Source organism: Gymnodraco acuticeps, unplaced genomic scaffold (assembly GCF_902827175.1).
Source record: "Gymnodraco acuticeps unplaced genomic scaffold, fGymAcu1.1, whole genome shotgun sequence".
NCBI lineage: Eukaryota > Metazoa > Chordata > Actinopteri > Perciformes > Bathydraconidae > Gymnodraco > Gymnodraco acuticeps.
In genome coordinates, this window is record NW_022989799.1 from 7,321,542 (window position 1) to 7,343,215 (window position 21,674).

The window sequence follows — 21,674 nt, forward strand, 5'->3', positions numbered from 1 at the left end:
AAATAATACTTTATTCCGAGTGTGCTTGCTTTTCTCTTTGGAAGTCATCACATAACGGCATTGTAATACACGGTTCGGCTGCATTAAATATTACATATCTGCCGTAGTTCTGTATTTATAGAGCCCTGATGAGAAGACTTCTAGACAAACATGAGGAACTGAAAACGTGACGTGGATCATAAATATATCAGCCATTAAACAACATCTTACATTTATTTTCACACAATACGTCTCCTTGCAGTATCAACACTAATTCGGCTGACTTTTATATTTGATCCAATTGGTAGATAGGCTGTATTTACACCATAAAGGTGCACAGCTGATATAAAGGGACACCTAGTGGTTAAAGGATGTTATTGAATTTCATTATTTTTATTATTAGATATGAATAGGATCCCTATAAAGTATATTCATTACTCGTTATTCTCTACTAATAGTTAATTAAAGACTGTATATAATGACTATTTTGGACATCCCTTTCAAGATTTCAAGATTTTCTAAGGATTATTGAGATATCATATAGGCCTACACAACTATGGTGTAGTTCTGCATTGAATGAAAAACTTGGGTCGCAGGTTCCTCAATAGTGCATTACAAGACATCTATCAATATTTGTGCATACCTCCAGCAATGTTAACTATGTTGAAGCACTTATTTTAACTGATATTATACATAATGTATTATACTCTTATAAGATGTATGTAGATATTTCATCTCCGACCTTGTCAGGTATTGAACAATCAATAAATAAAGAACACAGAATTGTTGAATATAAAACACAGAATGTGTGTGATTATACTAAATGATTTACAAATAAACACCACTGCATATTTAACTGTTACACATGCTGATGTAACGCAAATGTTCCAACTTGGGATCAATAAAGTATATCTTATCTTAAGCTGATCGATGGCAACTGCTATATTTGCAAAATGTGCCTCTGAACCTTGACAAGTGCATGTTTCAGGCTTATCAATTAATGTAATGTAATGTTATCAATTAACAACAGGGGTCACAGACATAAGACCAGCTGTTAAATAAAGCTCTTCTGACCTTAGCTGGCATGTGTGTATATATATTAATGCTGCCCATTATGGGCACAAGCAATTTTCACCCATTTATATGTTTTAAATGTGAGTGTTTCCTATCCCCTAAACCTCCAGGGATGTACACAGTTTAATACTGGCAACTTCTTATTATGGGAAATACGAAAACGTCTTTTAAAACTACAACTCCCAGTAGAGACGTGCCATAGATACAGAACATGTTGCGAAACAGAATAGCCAGCATGTGTAGTTCTAGGGACGGGGTGGGGGAGGGGGGGGACGCGGTGGTCCCGTTCAAATCCAGTTTTGGACAGTCTGCCGTTCGAGGCTCGGCGTAACCCTCGGAGCACACTCTCCAATCACAGAGCTTGAGGACTATCACGGGGTTTGTCAAACAGAGCACATGGTGTAGTCCAAACGATAGCTGGGGATTCTGGGTAGTGTAGTGTCTTCTGCCATCCTTTACTCCGAAAACATATTTGTTTCTCCGAATCGAAGGGGAAAAATACAAAAGCATTGCACACAATTTAAACCAATCAATGTTGTGTAATTAACAAGGATAATCTGGTGTTTTTTAGTCGATGAGTAGTGCAGATATCACTGTAAAATCAATCGACAGTAAGGGGAATACTTACTTCCGGGTGTACAATTCTCCGTTATCCAATGAGAATGGACGCTCACATTGCCTTTAAGGGCAGCCGATACAAACGAACGCCGTGCTTCCATGAGCGTCCATAGAAACATATGGACATCCCGGAAAGCTGAAAATGGACGCTAAGGGCCCCCCCCTTGCGTTGAAAATGGACGCTAAGGCCCCCCCCCCCTTGCGTTGGAAAAAGCCGACACAGGACATGAAATAACGTCAACATAGGCCGACCTGGGAGTGAGGATGTGTTGCTTCCTAGGTGACTCAGACTTGGACTCAGACTCGATCACAGGTAATGATGACTCAGACTCTAGTTGGACTCTTCCTAGGTGACTCAGACTTGGACTCAGACTCGATCACAGGTAATGATGACTCAGACTCTAGTTGGACTCTTCCTAGGTGACTCAGACTTGGACTCAGACTCGATCACAGGTAATGATGACTCAGACTCTAGTTGGACTCTTCCTATGTGACTCAGACTTGGACTCGCAGAGTGGCGACTCGAGAGTGACTGGAATTGAGAAATGGTGACTTGACTACAACACTGGTTTATTCATATATGAGCATATAACCGGTCATCTCCAGTAATAGTTTTTGCTGTTTCGTGAATGTGCATAATATATTGTGTCCATGTGCACTTTCTGTCAGTAGGTCCATAAACATTTGACCTTTTGCATCCATTGTCGATGCATCATTTTTAATTTACGCTTGTTATCTTTTTCTGAAGGTATTGTTGATGCCATAGCAATAATATTTGGGATTTTGTGGTGTAGGTGATTGTTCTTGTTTATGAGATCCTCTGCAAGCATACCAGGCATGCAGCATTCTTTAGAGTGCCACTTTATTTTTGCCTTGGAAAGTCAAGTTCAATGGTAGATTGTTCCAAAATGTCTTGTTTTTTAGTTTGAATTCAATCTTAATCTAAATGCATCCAAATCAATTAATCTTATAAATATTTGGTGTGTGGATACTTTCTGAAAAGACATGATGTGCGTGAGAGGGTTGAATAGTGTTGCGTTGGTTGGACGACACGGCACTGACTGATCTTGACAGCTTTGTGAATACTGAGCAAACAGAGAGTCGTAATGATATTTACCAACTGTAAGTACATTCTGCAAGAGGAGGAGCGTATAAACGTTCATAAAATGTATGTACTATAGTGCGTGTGTGTGTTCAAGGTTCAAGGTTCTTTATTGACTAACATAGCTACAGAGTAATTATGTCATTGAAAATCTTAGGTCACAGGCTTCTCCAACAATGCAACACAATAATACAGATAAGCAGACAATATTAAAACAATATTAAAATATACCATATTAAAAGTAATACAAAAAAAAAAATAGTTTTAAAAAAGTGAGAAAAAAAAGTGGAATAGTGCAATATGAGTCTATATCATAGACTGTATATATAAATGGACCTTGGATCCGTGACGTCACCCATAGGATTCTGCAGTTGCCGAGAAGCCCTTAGTAGGCGGAGTCGGCCACAAACAGCTCGACAGTGACGTCAGAGTTCAACTCCCGCCTGCTCCCGCCTGCTCCAAATAAGGGCAAAGAGGCGGGACCTGCTGCCTCCGAGCTGGAAGTTCCAGAGCTAGCTGACCGTGGCATTTTACGTTTCTAAGGTAAGCGGACATGAAACTATTCAGCAAAACTATAAATAATAATCTAAGTTATTGAGTTTTTAGCATAATACTTCAGAATCTTAAAACCCCTTAATGTTTGTATGCAATTGTGCTAAATTCAACACTGGAATCAAGCAAATATTAATATGTTTGCATGACATTAGTTATTTGTATTTTGATATCATACAATATATATATATGATTAATACGTTTAATACATTTAAGTCAAGCTAAGGTACATGTGATGGTAGCTAGTTAGTGCTCTTACCTGTGAGGCCTCCTCCAAACAGCATAATAACCAGACTGTATCATTAAAACTAAGTACCAGTTCTAGATCCTTGACTTTAGACAAACAATTCAAAAGACAACATGTATTTAAAGACCAATCGTTATTTGAATGTGCCTCTTAACCTGATATATTAGTTATACAGTAATAGTATTGACAATCTAAAAAAACTGAGCAACTCAACAGTTAACTTTATGTTTCTTATTGTCTAAAGCATTTATTATTTTCATTTTCCCCCTCTCATATTCAGTGTGGACGGATTGAGACAGCATGATGTCCAGAGTTGCAGAGACTTCAGGGAGAAACCTCCGTGTGATGGACGTCCTGTCTGTTGGTGTGGAGAGGACTGAGGGTCTTTCCTCTGCGAGGAGGACCAGGCCTGATGGAGGAGCCCATGCTGGGCAAAGCTGATACCAACTGCACAGGCCTAGTCTGTCACGTTATTTGACTAAATGTGTTTACTTATACATTTAATAGGTTTACACCTTCTGTCCATATGTGCTTTTTATTTAAAACATGTTTGATTAAGTTTTGGTTCACATTTCAATAAATTGTATTTGTATTTGCACTCCTTTAGTCCATTATTCTTACTGAAAATGTTAGTTTACACATTCACATCCGACTGAAGATTGGCCCCATTTATTTGTGACATTGCAAACTCTGCGGTACAAGGTACAAGTGATGTGAAGCTCATAAAGTGAGGCAAATATAAATAATCAGCTGATGGAGTGTTGATGTGGAAATAGGTGCATTCGATCAGCTGACTGTTTTTACAATAAAAGTAGTTTCTTAGTGAATGTCCTGTACTGGTCTTAAAATCTCATAACATCAGCTTTTAATGTTCCTCTTGGATGTTCTTCTTGACCCTCAGAGAAGGAGAAAATGTCCTGTCTTTCAGGCATGTCCTTTTCTAACAAAAATGACAGGAAACATAAAACATATTATTGCAGAACAAGTGTGTTATTTATGAAAGCGGTGTGTTTGTGTGTTTAGGGGCTGTAAATATAATTATTTTTTAATTGTAATGTGTTTTTTTTATATTTCAACAGTGAGCTACAAAGACAATCAGATTATGAATGAACAGTATGAAGTTCATCAACATTGAAATATATGTTATTATCAAAATAATATTGAACTGTTATCAAAACGTAGTGCAACTGTAGAAGCTTGCTCTGTTGTCTCACTGAAAGAATAACTTTTACCACGTTTTTTACATAAAATATTGAGAGATAAATAGTAGCAGTTCTCACTATGTGTTAAATATCTTTGCCTTCAATACATTAAATTAGAAAGCTGACAAAATCATAGTGCTTGTTAACATCTAAATGTAACTTTTTGCATGGAAAAAACCCTCAACTTAACTGATGTGTAGGTGATCTAGTATTTAGTATTGTTTAATGGAATGTATATCAGTGTATTCAAGTCAATACTTCATTTATTTAAACCAATATCTTTCTTGATTCTTTGTACAGTATGAAAAAAAGAGTCTTTGTACCTGTGCTGAAGTTCACTGCTGTGAGGAGTCCAGTTCTGTCAGTTCACTACACGCTAACCTAAGCCTTAACATTCATTACGTAGCTGATTAAAATCATTAACACATAAATAAAGCACTTACCGCAAAACCGCATTCATGCACCGTCTGTTTTAACCGCAGAGCGAGTCACAATAGTCCGATATATAAGCATGAAGAACAAACAACCACGGCCGGCTTCAAGTTGTGTTCCCTGGATGAGCTGAGCAGGCAGAGTCCCAGTAGCTTCACGGAGCAGCTAGCAGAGAGACGAGAAGCTAGCAGCAGCAGTCACTTGACAGAGCTGTCACTCAATGTGACCACGCCCTAATTTATGCAAAAACGTTAAGACCTAATATAAATAAAAGGGTCGTGTTAGAAAACAATTCACTCACAGATCCATAATCATGAAGGTGGAATCTAACTATATTGATAATAAAATGTATGGAGCCAGGGGTAGAAACATGTTTTTTTCTGCTGTAAAATTGGGCATTTTAACATGGGGGTCTATGGAAATTGCTCCTTTCTTCAGCCATCGCCTATCGGCCAATATATGAACTGCAGTGTGTGGCACTTCCGTATTGGCGTCCCGGCTATTCTCCAGAGTTTGCCCCTTGGTCTATATACAAGTTATTGGAATGATATATTAGATAATAGATAAATAATTACTAAGTAGCAGATGAATGTTATGACATTGTTTCAGCAGTTCAGTTGTTTAGCAGTCTTATGGCCTGCGGGATGAAGCTGTCTCTGAATCTGGTTGTCTTTGTTCGGATGCTGCGGTAACGCCTTCCAGACGGCAGCAGACTGAACAGTTTGTGGCTGGGGTGATGGGGGTATTTTATAATCCCAGTGTTTCCCCTATATACAAATAGCGGCGGTGCTAGGGGGCGCCAGCCAGGTACCCAAAAAAAAAAAAAAAATAATAATAATTTAAACTTTTTTATTTTTTATTCCAATAATAATAAGTGGCGACCCTTTTTCGTTTTTGATTGTTTTTTATGTGGATTTGTAGTATTTGTGTTACTGTATGTTCAATAAAGGTGTATTTTTGCTAAATCTTGAGACATTGCCACTGTATGTACTGGCAGGGCCGATTTTTGACATAGGCGCTGTAAGTGATGAAAGTGGGGGATGTTGGCTTATCAGGCGCCCGCAGCTCACAGCCAAAGTGCGAGCGAGAGAGCGAGGGAGAGAGAGAGAGGGCGCACCGGTACCGGCGCTGTTGTTATTAGAATCTGGTGCTAGCTGCGCTAACGGATATACAGTAAGAAGTAGATGTTTCTACAACCATGGTGGAGGAGAGCTCTCCTGTCAGACTGAGAGGCTCAGTGAGGACTCTCTGAGTGTTTAGATAGTTAATTTTAGTCTAAGTTATCTCAGTGGGTCTCAAACAAATATGAGTTTAGTTTACAAATTATGTAAATACATATTTTCAAGGCACTCCTTTATAATTATTAGGATAAATAAAAACAGGTTGTATATGTATACTATAGGACAGTAAACCAAAAATATCGTTTAAATTTGGAGAGATACAAAAATATGCATAAATTAATAAATGTTAACTAGGTAAAATAAGATATAAATAAACAACAAAAATAAAATAAGTTACATGTATTTGTTATTGGCTATGGTAGGTTATTGGTTATGTTCACATACTTATTTGATTATTAAAATGTAAACCGATCTTTTTCATATGGGTGTTTTAGAGTTGTACCCCCTAGATTACATGTCACTTGTTAGACGCTTTTATCCAAAGCGACTTACATACTCAATACTGTGGAAAATCCCCACAGGAGCAATTTGGGGTGAAGTGTCTTGCCCAGGGACACAACGACATGCTGACTGCAGTGGGGTTTGAACCTGTGACCTCCTGATCCGAATACCAACTCACAACCCACTACACCACACGCCTAGATCTAGTCTCTAGTAATTGTGTGCTGAATGTGCACCAGATTGAAGCATTTTACTTTAAAATGTTCAAAAAAAAATCATATAATACTGAATACATTTGAAGCCATTTTGATGTATATTACCTATGTCAATAAGTTTCTGTTTTTGTAGTGTATTTGTTTGTTGTAGAGATTTTTCATTGATTCTTTATAAAATCTCACATAGGGCAGCAAATTGGCTAGGTACTAGGCCTCAAGAGCCTTTCTTGTGCTGGCAGACACATAGAAACAAATTGGCGGGGCGCACTTCGCACACACTAAAAAATTACACGCGCTCCGCACTCACATTATGCTGGGCCCACGTGCCTTAGCACCGCTGCTATGACTCCATCCTAGGGGAAACACTGAATCCGGAGGGATTTCTTCCTGAGCCGCTGGGAGTAAAGGTCCTCCATGGATGGCAGCTCCGTCCTGGTGATGTTCTGTGCAGTTTTCACCACCCTCTGTAAAGCCTTACGATTGAGGGCGGTGCAGCTGCCGTACCAGGCCGTGATGCAGCCAGTCAGGATATTCTCTATGGTGCACCTGTAGAAGTTGCAGAGTGTCCTGGAGTCCATATTGAACCTCCTCAGCCTGCGGAGGAAGAAGAGCCGCTGTCGAGCTTTCTTGGTGATGGTGGTAGTGTGAAGAGTCCATGTCAGGTCCTCAGTGATGTCCCCAAGGAATCTGAAGCTGCTGACTCTCTCCACCATAGTCCCATTGATGGCGATGGGGGCGTGTCTTTCTCCCTGCTGCTTCCTGTAATCCACAATCAGCTCCTTTGTTTTGCTGATGTTGAGATGGAGGTTGTTATCCTGGCACCAAGATGTCAGTTTTCCGACCTCCTCTCTGTACGCCGTCTCGTCGGAGGAACACATATGTGAGAATGCTGTTAATTGATTACAGTTCAGCATTCAATACCATTGTGCCCTCCAAGCTGGCCATCAAGCTCAGAGACCTCGGGCTCAACAGCGCCCTCTGTGACTGGATCCTGAACTTCCTGAAGGGCAGACCCCAGGCAGTGCGGGTGGGAAACATCACATCCTCCACCCTGATCCTCAACACCGGTGCCCCTCAAGGCTGCGTGCTCAGCCCTCTCCTCTACTCCAGCTCCAACACCATTGTGAAGTTTGCTGACGACACGACCGTCATCGGCCAGATCACAGACGGCGCTGTTGAGCCCGAGGTCTCTGAGCTTGATGGCCAGCTTGGAGGGCACAATGGTATTGAATGCTGAACTGTAATCAATGAACAGCATTCTCACATATGTGATCCTCTGGTCCAGGTGTGAGAGGGCAGTGTGGATGGTGAGGGCTATGGCGTCGTCTGTGGACCTGTTTGCTCTGTAGGCAAACTGCAGGGGGTCCAGAGAGTCAGGGAGGGAGGAGGTGATGAAGGTTTTGACTAACCGCTCAAAGCACTTCATAATGATGGAGGTGAGTGCTACTGGGCGGCAGTGATTGAGGCTGGTGATTATTGTTTTTTTTTGGGGACAGGAACGCTGGTGGAGTGTTTAAAACATGTGGGGACAACAGACTGCAGCAGGGACATGTTGAAGATGTCTGTGAACACCTCTGCCAGCTGAACTGCACACACCCTGAGAACACGGCCAGGGATGCCATCAGGTCCAGGAGCCTTGTGTGGGTTAACCCTTTGAAAGGATTTACACACATCTGCCCTGTGTGTGTGTGTGTGTGTGTGTGTGTGTGTGTGTGTGTGTGTGTGCGTGCGTGCGTGTGTGCGTGCGTGCGTGCGTGCGTGCGTGCGTGCGTGCGTGCGTGCGTGCGTGCGTGCGTGCGTGCGTGCGTGCGTGCGTGCGTGCGTGCGTGCGTGCGTGCGTGCGTGCGTGCGTGTGTGTGTGTGTGCGTGTGTGTGTGGCTGAGGTTAAAAGGCACATAGGGAACAGTTGTTATCAGCAAAATATACCATACTTTGAGGAGTGACATGCATAGTGCACATACAGTATGTGCTTCGAGATAGCGTGCTAACTAAATGAATATGGTGTGAGGCACTTACTTACACGTGTACTTTACACAAACATGCACTAAAACCAGTTGGGATGTCTAGACCAACAGGTACTATGACACTGCAGACATGCAGGTGTCAGGAGTTGTGGATTTTTTAATGCAGTGGTATATCCACTTGTTGAACCCCCGCCCCCATCCCTCCTGGGCAAGACAATGACAGTTCGCACACATGTATAGAAAGTCATAAAGTACATATAGTACAGTGCCATAGGCTAGTGAGGTTGGTGATGGAGGGCTGAGTTCATTGGGTTCAAGCTAGTGCAAGACACTGCGCTGAATAGCTGTCTGCTAATGCTGACTTATGAGAACTCTTCCATTTGGAGTGATTAATGATAAATATACATTTACATGAGAACCCTTTAAGAAGAAGAATGCATTATATTTCTAAGAAATAAGGAAGAGGATTAGGGCCATATTGGATTTATTTTCAAGATTTTCCGAAAAGTTTTTTAAAAAATGTTATTCTGATATTAAATTCAGAAAAATGAGAATTAAGTCAAAATTATCTGATTAGAATTCTGATTTTAATATCAGAATTCCGGATATTTTCAGCAAAAAAAAGTCAGAATTATTGAAGTCAGAATTCTGACCTCTTTCTTAGAATCCTGACATTTTTCAAAAGTTTTGACTTTAATATAAAAATCCAGACATTTTTCACAACATTCTGAATTTTTTCCCTAAACTTTGACTTTATTCTTAAAATGCTAACTTCTCAAAATGTTGAGATTTTCAGAAAAAGGAAAGAATAATTTTTCTCAGAATTCTTCCTTTTTTCCCAGGATTCTGATTTTTTTTTTTTTTTAAATCACTTTTGGTAAGATCTCAAAAGGTTAACGATACCAATGGGGTTGGGAACGTGGTAATCACACACATACTTATGCACACACACACACACACACACACACACACACACACACACACACACACACACACACACACACACACACACACACACACACACACACACACACACATAGAACACACAGTGGAGATAAGCGACAAGTGCCATTTTACTTTCATTTTTTTTATTAATTGTTTTTCGATAAAGGGACAAAATGGGCGTGTGAACAGGATAATGCAGACATCTGCCAGAAAACACAGACAATGGTTTTCCCAATACAACTGAACAGAGACCCCAAAAATGTACAACAGAAATGTAAGAGCTAGGTTTGTCCAATGACCATGGGCCACCATTACAAAAAGAAAACAAATTATATTATAATCAAATATCAAATAAAAATAAACCAAAAATAATCATCCATTCCATGTCTCTGTTTTGAACAGAGCATAAAATAAATAATAATAATAAATAGTAACTCCCGTAGTAAAAGATAAAGTTCAAGTTCAAGTTACAACAAACAGCTCTCAGAATAGGAATAGAAAAGGCTGATACCAAAATATTCCGCATTGCCATTTACAAAAAAGTCTCAACTCAAGCAGGCTTCTCCACGCCCCCCAGGTCATTTTTCAAATATGCTTTGCATATGAAATTATACCCAATCTAAATATAAAGCACCATTTAGTATTTGGCAATGAAAAAAAACTGCAAAACATTTAATTTCTTTTTAAATGTATTTATTTTGACGATTTTTTCGTAATCCATGTACTGCATATGAAGTGTTTTTAAACTTTTTTTTTCCCTCTCTTGATGTTGGAATGTAGCCAGGTGGGAGGGGGTGAGAGAGACAGAAGCACACAACAGAACAGGCCGACGTCAGCTTGTATTACTGCATACAAGAATGGCGGGGGGGGGGGGGGAAGGAAGTCCCAAACAAAACCCAAAGAAGATATGTACAACCACCTCTGTGGAAAGGAAACAGAGCGGCGGCCATCTGATGGCCTGTGATGCCTCCCAATGCCACATACTTTAGCTGCTTTTTATGGGTTTTTTTCCTTTTATTTCTTTAAACATACAAATAATTCGCACTATATTATCCTGCCAAATTAAAAAAATATACCGTGGCAGCTTGGGATTTTTTTTCCACTACCAAAAAAGGTATGGTAAATACCTTTTAGAGAGAACAAGCAACAGTTAAAAATACGAGCCTCAATATAAATACTATAGTGCCTACTCTAAGTGAACATTGAATTCAAATACAATTCTAGAAATACAGAAAAAGTAGACCATAAATGTGTTTAAGCATAGGAATCGACATGAGTGTGCATTTTCCTATATTTTAAGTTCTTTATTATATATTCATATATAATCTTAATCCTTTCCCCAATGCAGATTGTATTTCAACCTGAAGAGCTGTGAAGAGCCAAGGCAAAATAAAATACAAAAACCATCACAGGATTTTTTTTTGTTTGTTTTTTTTTTCTCCTTTTTTTTATCATTTCATATATACTGTGATCGGAGTCTTGAACACCACCAAGACGCTGAGGAAAAGAGATACGACAAAAAAACTTAAATACAGTTTCCCCCTAAAAGATAGTGAAGTGTAATTTGCAAAAACGTTTATTTTTTATACCTATAATTAAAGGAAGATTTGTACAAAAACGGATTCTTGCAGTGTCAGCAACAAGATGTGAGTGTCTAGTCGGCAAGGTCTACAGATTATACAGGTGTGGTTGACTACAAAGTTACAACACCTTAGCATTTTTTTAATCAGAGCCGATCATGTAAGAGCCCTGGTTATTTGTGTAACAAACCTTTTAATTTACAGACCTTGCAGGCAGGGTACATCTTCAGCCCAGGCAAAGCACTGGTGTTTCAAGTGGAAACAAATTGACGAATGGTCAAAGGTGAAACGGCAAGGGTACAGAAGTCAAGGTTCATGAGGGCGGAGTTGCTGGCAATAGATTATGCATCTCATAGATTACTGCGTTTAACAATGGGACCCTCGTCATCTGACAGCATATCAACAAAGATTTCCCCTTTAGCATAAACTTGTAAACTGGGAAATTGAAATAGTGCATTTCATGTCCTACAAATGAAAATCTAGCTTTTTTAGACTCAACCCATGTACCAACATTGCATCAGTGTTAGAAAACGCATGTCAGGCAGAGTAGCAAGTGCCATACTATGAGAAGCTTGTGTGAAACTCAACAAGGGTATAACAAAATCTCCTTTCGGGTTGAAAAGCAACAGCAAACAAAAATAGTGCCCTGCATTAGCCTCTGCATACTGATTAAAATGATCGCATTCACTCTTTTCAAGAGCCCTGGAGTACAGATATTTTTTGCAATTCTTTCGTTCTTTTTTCTGCGATTCTTAGCTAATGACCCTGTTTTGATAATAGAATGTAAGGAATTTTGCAGTTCTGTGTAGCTTTCTGTCTGTCTAGCTTGTAGTTATTTCAATGCTCTGGAATAAAGTTAGCCTGTCTTGGAGCTCATATATTACTTTATGCATTGTTCCTCACACTGACATAGCAAAAACAGCGTCTTGGAGGTTTGTGCTAATGCGGATACTCAACGTTTCTCAGCCATGCGCCGTATCCCTCAAATTCAGGATTGTACGTTACAGATTACCTTTATCTCAAAAGTACCTCCTCACCGGAACAAAACAACAAACAATTCAGATATACATAATACTGCTTGTACCATGCTTGCAATGAAATCCACATATTAAAGATAACCTATTGAACATGTAATAGGTAGCTAAATGATGATTAACGAGAACTCTCAGATGAGTCGTCACAGTCCATTTCAGCAGTCAGGTGCTTGATGCAAGAACCTATCCTGGGTGGCTTAAACCTTTTAGCTTGATCTAACGTGACCCTAAACTTATACCAGATAAGATTATGGCCAATGCAGTGTTGAGATATCAAAGGCACTCTTTCTTACTCTATTAAATGATAGTACAAATTGAATTGTTAGCGCACCCTTTGTCTTTTTGAAAGAAATTTGAAGGCTATCGTTACTCTCAGTTTAGTCATCCAGCCAATGTATGATTTTTCTTATTTTTTAACCCTGTGTGAACATTCCGTCTTTTAGAAAGATCAGGATGAGTGCATTTCCAGGGTTGTAAGAGTAGGGTCAAGTCACAGACTGTTTTCTTTCCATGTTACGAAACAAAACTGTACATGATATGTGTCACAGAATGTATGCAGCATGGATGTATCTTTCTTGTCTTTTCTCTTTTTGAAGAATAAAAAGAAAAAAACAGAACAAGAGAAAAACAGCAACACATTTACTTAACAACTAACCAACCAGGGACAAGTTATTTTCTTTTTTTGATTAGCAAAAACATACTATGCATGCCGACTAATTCTTAAAAATGGAGAAGGAAAACTCAAAAAAGAAAATAGTACACAACATGTAAATTATTGCACAAGAGAAAGGCTCGAAGTTTTGCGTCAATGCAAGAGTATTGCCCCGATACAGATCATGCATTCAATGGGTAATGGAAACGGGGTGTGCTGGTGCAGAGCACATGGTCTTAATCTTCCACCAGACTGGTGAAAGTGGAGTGTTAGGGATTGGGTAAATCTACAAGGGTCTGGGAATAAACAGGGGACTAATGGCGGACATTGCTGCGGGGAAAAGGTTCCATAGTTCGGCCTTCTACTCTGACTTTATTTCGGTACTACAAGGGCGGTCACTGTGCCATTTTTTCATGTGTTTCTCCAAAGTGCTGTAGACACTGAAGGGCATCTTACAAATTTCACACTTGTACACGTCTTTGCCCACCTGACCGTGGGTCTTCATGTGGCGAGTAAGTTTGGAGCTCTGGGCACAAGCATAGTTGCACATTTCACACTTGTACGGTCTCTCCCCTGTGTGGCTGCGCCGGTGCACTGTCAGGTTACTGCAGTTCTTGAACACCTTGCCACAATACTCGCAAGTATCACTCCTGCGGCCGTCCTTGGAGTTGGGCCGTCCAAGGTGTGGTGTGCTGCCCCCACTACATGTACCACTGCGGCCTGACACACCGTCCAGTTCCCCCGGAGGGGTTGAGAAACGCAAACTGCCATTCTCCGAAGAATGCTCAGACGAAGAGGCGAAGGGCGATTGTCTGGAATCTCCAAAGTTCAGGAAAGGGTCCTTGAGTTGACGCGAGGCGGCGTAGCCAGCCAACCACTGGGAGTAGACGTTCTCAGTGTTTGGGATTGTGGGAGTGGGCAGGTCAAATTCTTTTTCAAGCTTGATGCGTTTGGTAAAAGGACTTAGTGGACTGGGGCTGCCCAGAAGAAGTTTTTTAGAGAGGCCGACAGAGGCAGATTCATTAGGGGATGCTCCCCGCCCGTTCACTGTTGAGACAGAACCCTCCTCCCCACGATCGTTCTCTAATACCGAGTCCCCATCACACATCGCCCGATTGTGGTGATGGTCTTGGTTTAGGTGGTGGTGCAGGTGGTTCTCCTGGGCCACGGTATTTCTTTTATGTGCACTGAGGGCTTCGCTGAAGTGATGCATGCTAGCGGCCAGGCCCATCCCCTGCATCACCTCAGGCAGTGATCGGGGGATCAGCCCCTCATCAGGAACTCCTCCAAGTCGGCTTCCTATACCACCATTGTTTTCATGCTGTCTTGGCGTTTCAAGGTTCAGAGCAAAGGGAAAGCTGTTGTTGTTTCTCCTGACCGCCCTCTCTTCTTTCGGCTCTTTTTCCTCCTCTACTTCCTCTTCTTCCTCCTCCTCCTCTTCCTCTTCCTCCTCTTCCTCTTCTTCTTCCTCCTCTTCTTCCTCCTCCTCCTCCCCATTTTCACGTCGCCTGCGGTTGTTCTCGCTTTTCAGCTTGGCCACAACCGACTTAAGGGCATTGCTTGCACTGCCCAAATGATTGCTGGTGCCAGGCTCCGGGGAGGAGGCTGTAGACAGACCGTCTTCTGACTTGCCTGTGTTTGGCGAGGAAGATTTGTGCATATGTGTCTTCATGTGGCGTTTGAGTTTGCTGGCCTGTGTACAAGCGTGATCGCACAGGTGGCATTTGTACGGCTTCTCTCCGGTGTGGCTGCGACGGTGCACTATTAGATTACTCTGAAATTTGAAGGCCTTGCCACAAAACTCACAACACTTCGATTTTAAGGGGGTGGTAGAGGAGGGTGTCACACCTGCTGAGGGTAGAGGGGTAGTAGGAGTGGTCTGGGAACCCACGGGTGACTGCATGGTGCCTGGAAGAGGGGGTGGGGTGGCAATATATGGAGGTTTGCTGCCCCCTGTACCTCCTCCACTTCCGTTTCCCCCTCCTGTCTGGAATGGCTGGAGCAAGCGTTGCATGGGGCTGGGGCGGCTGGGGGATAGCGGTGGAGTGGACCCTGAATTGTTGCCTGCCAGCTCACGTAGCCTCCGCGAGAAGTCCATTGTCGGAGGGGGGTCCAGGGGCAGAGGGGGATTGAGGCGCAGCACCCTGTCAAAGGCACTCGGATGGTGGGCTGCCAGCGCCAGGTCCTCTGGGCTCAGGTGGTGGGGGTCCATGTGGTTCCTTGGAGGGGGGCTGAAGAGGGGTGGGGTGGGAGGGAAACGCTGATGATGGCCCCCACCGGCAGCGCCGAGGGCTCCGAGTCCACCCCCTAATCCGATGCTGTCCCTTCCACCTGAGCCCGAGCCAGGCATGCGGAGGAGGTTGAACGGGCTTGCATCAAGAGGCAGATGGAGGCCGTGGAGAGGAGGCTGAGAAGAGCAGTCCGCGCCCCCGCCCAGGGAGGATGGCCCGCCCATGCGTGGGATGAGAGGGCTACCGTGTTCACTTTCCAGGTAGATGCGGAAGCCGTGGGAGTTCTGGGCATGCTGCAGCAGGAACCAGGCGCTTCCGTACGAATGCTTACACGTAGTGCAGGTATAGGTGGTCGGTTCCTCCTTACCTGTGGTGGAAGAGAAGAAAGAATTGGGTTAGGCACGTTGACATCATTAACTTAACTTTGAGAAACTGATGCTTTCCCATATCAGAACAATCATCCCACCTGACCTTGACAAGCATCAGTTTGCCTACAGGCCAAAGCGCTCCACAGAAGACGCCATCAACTCAGCCCTCCACACCTCTCTGACACATCTGGAATTACCAGGCAGTTATGTGAGGATGCTATTTGTGGATTTCATGCCCCACAAACTGGTTAGCAAACTGAATATTCTTGCCTGTGGCTCTTCACTTTGCTCGTGGGTCATGGACTTCCTGACTGACAGACCACAGCCAGTCAGAGTCGGTAAGCACCTATCATCCCCCCTTATACTAAACACAGGAACCCCACAAGGTTGTGTGCTTAGCCCCATGCTCTTCACACAACGACTGCACCCCACACCTCCAACTCCATAGTCAAATTTGCAGACAACACCACAGTAGTCGGTCTTATTACAGACAATAAGGAGACTAAGGAGCCCATTGTTGATTTCAGGAGGACAAAAAAGGAAGTCATCTCCCCCTCCACATCCATGGAGAAGCAGTGGAGAGCGTGGAGGACCTACGGTTCCTTGGAGTCAACATCTCCAATAATTTAACTTGGACCTCAAACACCTCGAACCTGGTGAAAAAGGCACAGCAGAGACTGTTTTTCCTGAGGAAACTGAGACAGGCCAGGCTTCCACAAAAACTGCTGGTAAACTTCTATCGGTCGACTATTGAAAGCACCCTGTCCAGCTGCATAACTGTGTGGTACACCAGCTGCACAGCCGCAGAGTGGAAGGACCTGCAACGGGTGGTGAAGGCTGCTCAGCGCATCGTTGGGACTGAGCTGCCCAACCTTGACAACATCTACAAAAGTCGACTGCAGAAAAAAGCCAGCAGTATCATCAGAGACATCACACACCCCGGCCACTCACTGTTCAAACTGCTGCCGTCCGGCAGACGGTTCAGGTCAATAAAATCACGCACCAACAGACTGAAGAACAGCTTCTTTCCCAGAGCTGTGGCCTCCATCACTCCCATCACTGTCCAACCACAAAACTCACTATAACTTTGAACATGCACAAATACAAACACACTACCTCCCATCAAAGACTGCAGCCAAAAATATCATATGTTATTTATTTGTATATTTATTAAGTATCAAACAATTGTTAGCAACTATTTATATTTAAACATTGTGGCTTTTCTTTATTGAATAATCTTTAAAAATGTATTTTAACATTCTGGTAAAGTGATGAACCTGATTATTGCTGCTTCTTCTGCTTTATCACTGCTTTTATGGATGTGTTCTTATTTATGTACTGCAGTGAGAGATGCCAACTGCATTTCGTTACACTGATGTGTGATGACAATAAAGGTATTCTATTAATTACTATACAATCTTAGATAGTAATGTGATGAGTTGTAAAGACTTTAATATTTTAAACATTTTAGTCAAGAAAAAATCAAGTATTTTAAAATCCTGCATTGTTGTTCATCTCAATCCAGGAAAGACAAGTCTCTTCAACTTGGCTGAATCCATTTTTTATTTGGACCCAAGGCCCAACTGTTACAGCTTTTTAAAAGTGGTCGGCACATGGTGTTGAGGGCTTTCCAAACACAACAGTAGCTGTTATTGAGGTCATGCCCCACATGAGTAGCATGTGAGAAGTAGTGTGTGTTGTTGTGTGTGAGTATGTGTGCATTTGTGCTTCTCCCAGACTGCTCTGGGACATAATTTTTCCCTTTAGACTGACTGTGAGTCCTTCATTGTCAGCAGGAGAACAAAGAAACAGGGCTTTCCCGGCAGACTACCACTTCCCACTGATCTGCCAACACAGAGGCTCGCTGACAAACACATGCACTCCCTTGGAGTAGAGACAACAGAAGAATAATTTAGAGCCATACATATTGCTTCCTTTCTGTATCAAAAGCATTAATCCAAAAAAGGATATCTGGCAAACATGCTTTTCCAATATAGCACCTATGTGGTGATTTATTTGGATATGGTGGGTTTTATTTCAAGGTTTAACACAAAGGAATCAGTAAATAAATTAAAATATGATTTTGTATTCTGGCAACAAAACCATGTTTTCACAGTATTCTGTCATATATAGGGTTTATACTAAACGCTGATCAGCCCAGAGACAAGGACACATAAACACACTCCCCATTCAGACAGAACAGAACACTCAGCCGCCTCAGGAAAGTAAAACAGTAGGAGTGTAAAAACATTTGTCTCCAACCCGGAGAGGAAAAATAACCCCTCCAGTCAGGCTCAAAGTTTCTTCCCTCACTGAAGCGGAGAGAGTCGCTTTCAGACGACAACACAAGCAACATTTAAAACAATAATTGCCTTTGAATGGCCTCCGCGATGCTGACCTGTGGCGGGACCCGCAGTGCATTTGTGATCTCATTAAGGGGACCGAACGAACAGCCATTAGCTCATTTACAAGATAAGATGACAGGCAAAAGCCCGTTGCTGCCATTCACAGCCTTCCACTGTAAGCACAGTGCAATGTGGGCACATTTTGAAGCTAACAAGAGACACACAAACAAACATGAAGACAAACATGGATATACACTTGAGTGCAAGGTTTAGTCATTACCAGGGATCATCATTACCAAATTAAGTCATGTCAAAAGTAAAGGCCTTGGACAATTTGTGTGACCATAAATGGAAAAAAGGCTACATGAAAGAAGAAAGAAAAACCTAATACAAATATTCTCTACATACCTAGTAAACCCTAGATGACACTGACAGCAATTATAAAATATAAATACACATTTTTAAAAACATCATAAAAAAAGAGTCCAGAAATAATGATTTACAACTTCCAAATTGCATTACGTAATAAATGGAGGCATGCTGTGTTTTATTGCAACATCTGAATAAATAAACAGGTGTCAATTTAAGGGTCGTAACATTCCTGCTAATTACCTTAGATGATTTTTAATGTGCAAAAGTATTTTTGTTTGTGATGTAAAAATTACAAATCATCCAACTATTATGCAAACAGGTAAGGTGGGGTGTAAAAACAAACAAAATAGGACAAATCACTTACTCACGAGTAATCGGCAGAATACATATGATAAATTAGCAGTGGTTTTACATGGAAGCTTTTATAAATCCGCAAACTGCGATCTATCTGATAGACAGAAAGAAAGAGTCAAAGAGGTGGTAATGAAAAAAGGGACTCAACGTGTATTTGAAAAGGGAACATTCGTGTGCTTGCACATCGTGTGTATAGAGATCTCAGGATGGCAATGTGCTCGAGTGTGTAGAGCAGCTTCTATCTGTGTGCATTTCAGTGTGTAAGTGTACACTCTTCCCTTTCTTTCATTATCCTCCTTCATCTTTTTGACCATCCGTTCCGTCTTTCTTTTTGCACACATACACTTATCCCACATGACCAACACTTTGGATAAATTATGGATCATTACAATTGGCACAAATTAGCACTAATCGTGGCCACCTGCATTGGATCTAACCTGCATATCATTTGCATCATTAGGACCAGGGAGGCTTCATTTATTTATTCTTTTTGTTGTTCTCCCTCCAGGCAGGGACACTGACAGTATTGACAATAACACTGCACCATTTCCACTTTTCGGGATATAAATAATCCTTTCATTAGACATTGCATATAGGAGCCGTCATACAGGGCAGTCCTTTTCCTTTATTGTGATCTGCTTGTCTCTTGCTTTAAAGGAATTACATTGCAAACATTAGTTTTGACTCTTTCACTAAGGTTACAATCTGATATTTGCATTCTCGTACACACAAATGTTCAACGACATATATAAAGGGCTTTATATCACAACATTCCTCTGATAAAAAACTAGATTTAGTTGATATAATGGCATAGTATTGATTTGGAAAGGATTTCAGTTTAGTGCTGCAGGATGTCAAATCATAACTGTACCAAATCAAAATCATTTTCTGGATATAGAGGCAAATTTAGGATTTGCAAAATATCCAAATAAGTTGGTATTATAGACGCCGAAGAAAACAGCCAGGAACACCATAATAAATGTATTGTTATTGTACTTTGCTGACGAAATAGTTTGAGAGACTCCCTAAAAATAGTATAGGAGCCCTCCCTTAGTTGAACGTGAGCATGGTTTAGTAAAATAGGGCCTTAGCACAAAGGGCTAATGCTCACAAAGGGTAACAGCTTCTATATGTAAAAACTCCTAAACAGTTGGGATGCATTGGTTTACTCATCTTTTAAAATAGCAAAAAAGTATGTCTCCAGGCTTGGGGAGTAACAGATTACATGTAACGGGATAAAAATCGTAATCAGGATATAAAAAATAGGGTAACTGTGTTCCTTTAGTTACATTAAAAATAGACATTCAAAGATTACTGTTACATTCTTTATGGGGGTTACTAGCAAAGTAACAATGTTAAAATACATTTAAGAATAAAGATCAATATACTAAAGTTAGACGTACTGCCTGAATTTAAGATGACACATTTGTAACACTAAATAACATACCGCAAACATAATAAATACAAAATCTTATTGATATTTATTTAGACTTTTCTATTGACATACTTATATTACTGATTACATTTTTTTAAATGTGACTGGTAATTGTATATTTTTAAAGTTACCGTTCCAACCCTGTTTGTCATTGTACTGATTCTGATAATAAACTCCAATCATTCTGGTAGTTTATTCAATTGTGTGGCAGATTCAACCCAATGTGCCTCACCCAGGAAAATCCTATCAACTGAACTGATTAAAATAAGGCTTGTGTTGACAGCACAATGACAATACCGAGTGACAGAACAAAAGTTTCAGACAAAGATCTGGGCAAAATATTGAAAAAACAGGTGCAAGGCTCAATAGTGAAAATCTTGATCTAATACGCTCCTTTTTGACTTGTAGCTCAGACTTGTCTGCACACTGATTGAAACTGTAAGGTTAATGGATTTTAGAGTAGGCGACCGCTCCACTCTGTCTCTCTGTAATATACTCCCATCAGCCACTTCATTAGGCAAACCCTCCACCGCTGGGAGGTAGAAAAATGAAGTGAGAAAGCGGAATGGAGAACGGTAGATGAAGATAGATAGAGTCAAAGAAAGGGATAGAAGGGGATTAGATAGGAGAAGTAATCCCTCTACTTTAACTTTAGACAGAGGTGACAAATTCCTGCTGCAACTTTTTACGTTTCGGATTCAGGAGGAATGATAAGAGGGGAAAGAGGAAGAGGGGAGAAAGGAGAGAGGGTGGGGGGGGGTAAATAATAGCATCCGGTTCTTTACCTAGGGTAAATGTCAACGCCATGCAGCCACTAGTGGGACTCCAGAGAACACACACGCTCAGTTCTACAAATGTCCTAAAACTCAATACCAGCCATGCTGCAGTGACAAGCACAGGCATTAAGCCCTATTAAGGCAAGGGCATTGGCTGGACACTAATGTGGTGCATGATGGGAGAGGGAGGCAGCAAGGAGGCTTGGCTCATCTTTCACGACACCTTTCTGTGTGTGTGTGTGTGTGTGTGTGTGTGTGTGTGTGTGTGTGTGGTGTGTGTGTGTGTGTGTGTGTGTGTGTGTGTGTGTGAGTGTGTGTGTGTGTGTGTGTGTGTGTGTGTGTGTGTGTGTGTGTGTGTGTGTGTGTGTGTGTGTGTGGTGTGTGCGTGCGTGCGTGCGTGCGTGCGTGCGTGTGTGTGTGTATGTGTGTGCGTGCGTGCGTGCGTGCGTGTGTGTGTGTGTGTGCGTGCGTGCGTGCGTGCGTGCGTGCGTGCGTGCGTGCGTGCGTGCGCGCGTGCGTGCGTGCGTGCGTGCGTGCGTGCGTGCGTGCGTGTGTGTGTGTGTGTTTCTGTGTAA

At 41.7% G+C, this 21,674-nt stretch overlaps 1 protein-coding gene across 1 annotated transcript; it reads right to left on the bottom strand.

Annotated features, from left to right (window-relative positions):
* Positions 1 to 10,073: 10,073 nt before the first annotated feature.
* Positions 10,074 to 16,004, bottom strand: LOC117550402 (B-cell lymphoma/leukemia 11A-like). The gene is made up of 2 exons (XM_034222833.1): positions 15,992 to 16,004; positions 10,074 to 15,816 (listed from the first exon to the last, which is right to left on the bottom strand). The coding sequence occupies exons 1-2, from the start codon at positions 16,002 to 16,004 to the stop codon at positions 13,580 to 13,582; spliced, it is 2,250 nt and encodes a 749-aa protein (XP_034078724.1). The 3' UTR covers positions 10,074 to 13,579.
* Between the last annotated feature and the right edge of the window lie 5,670 nt (positions 16,005 to 21,674).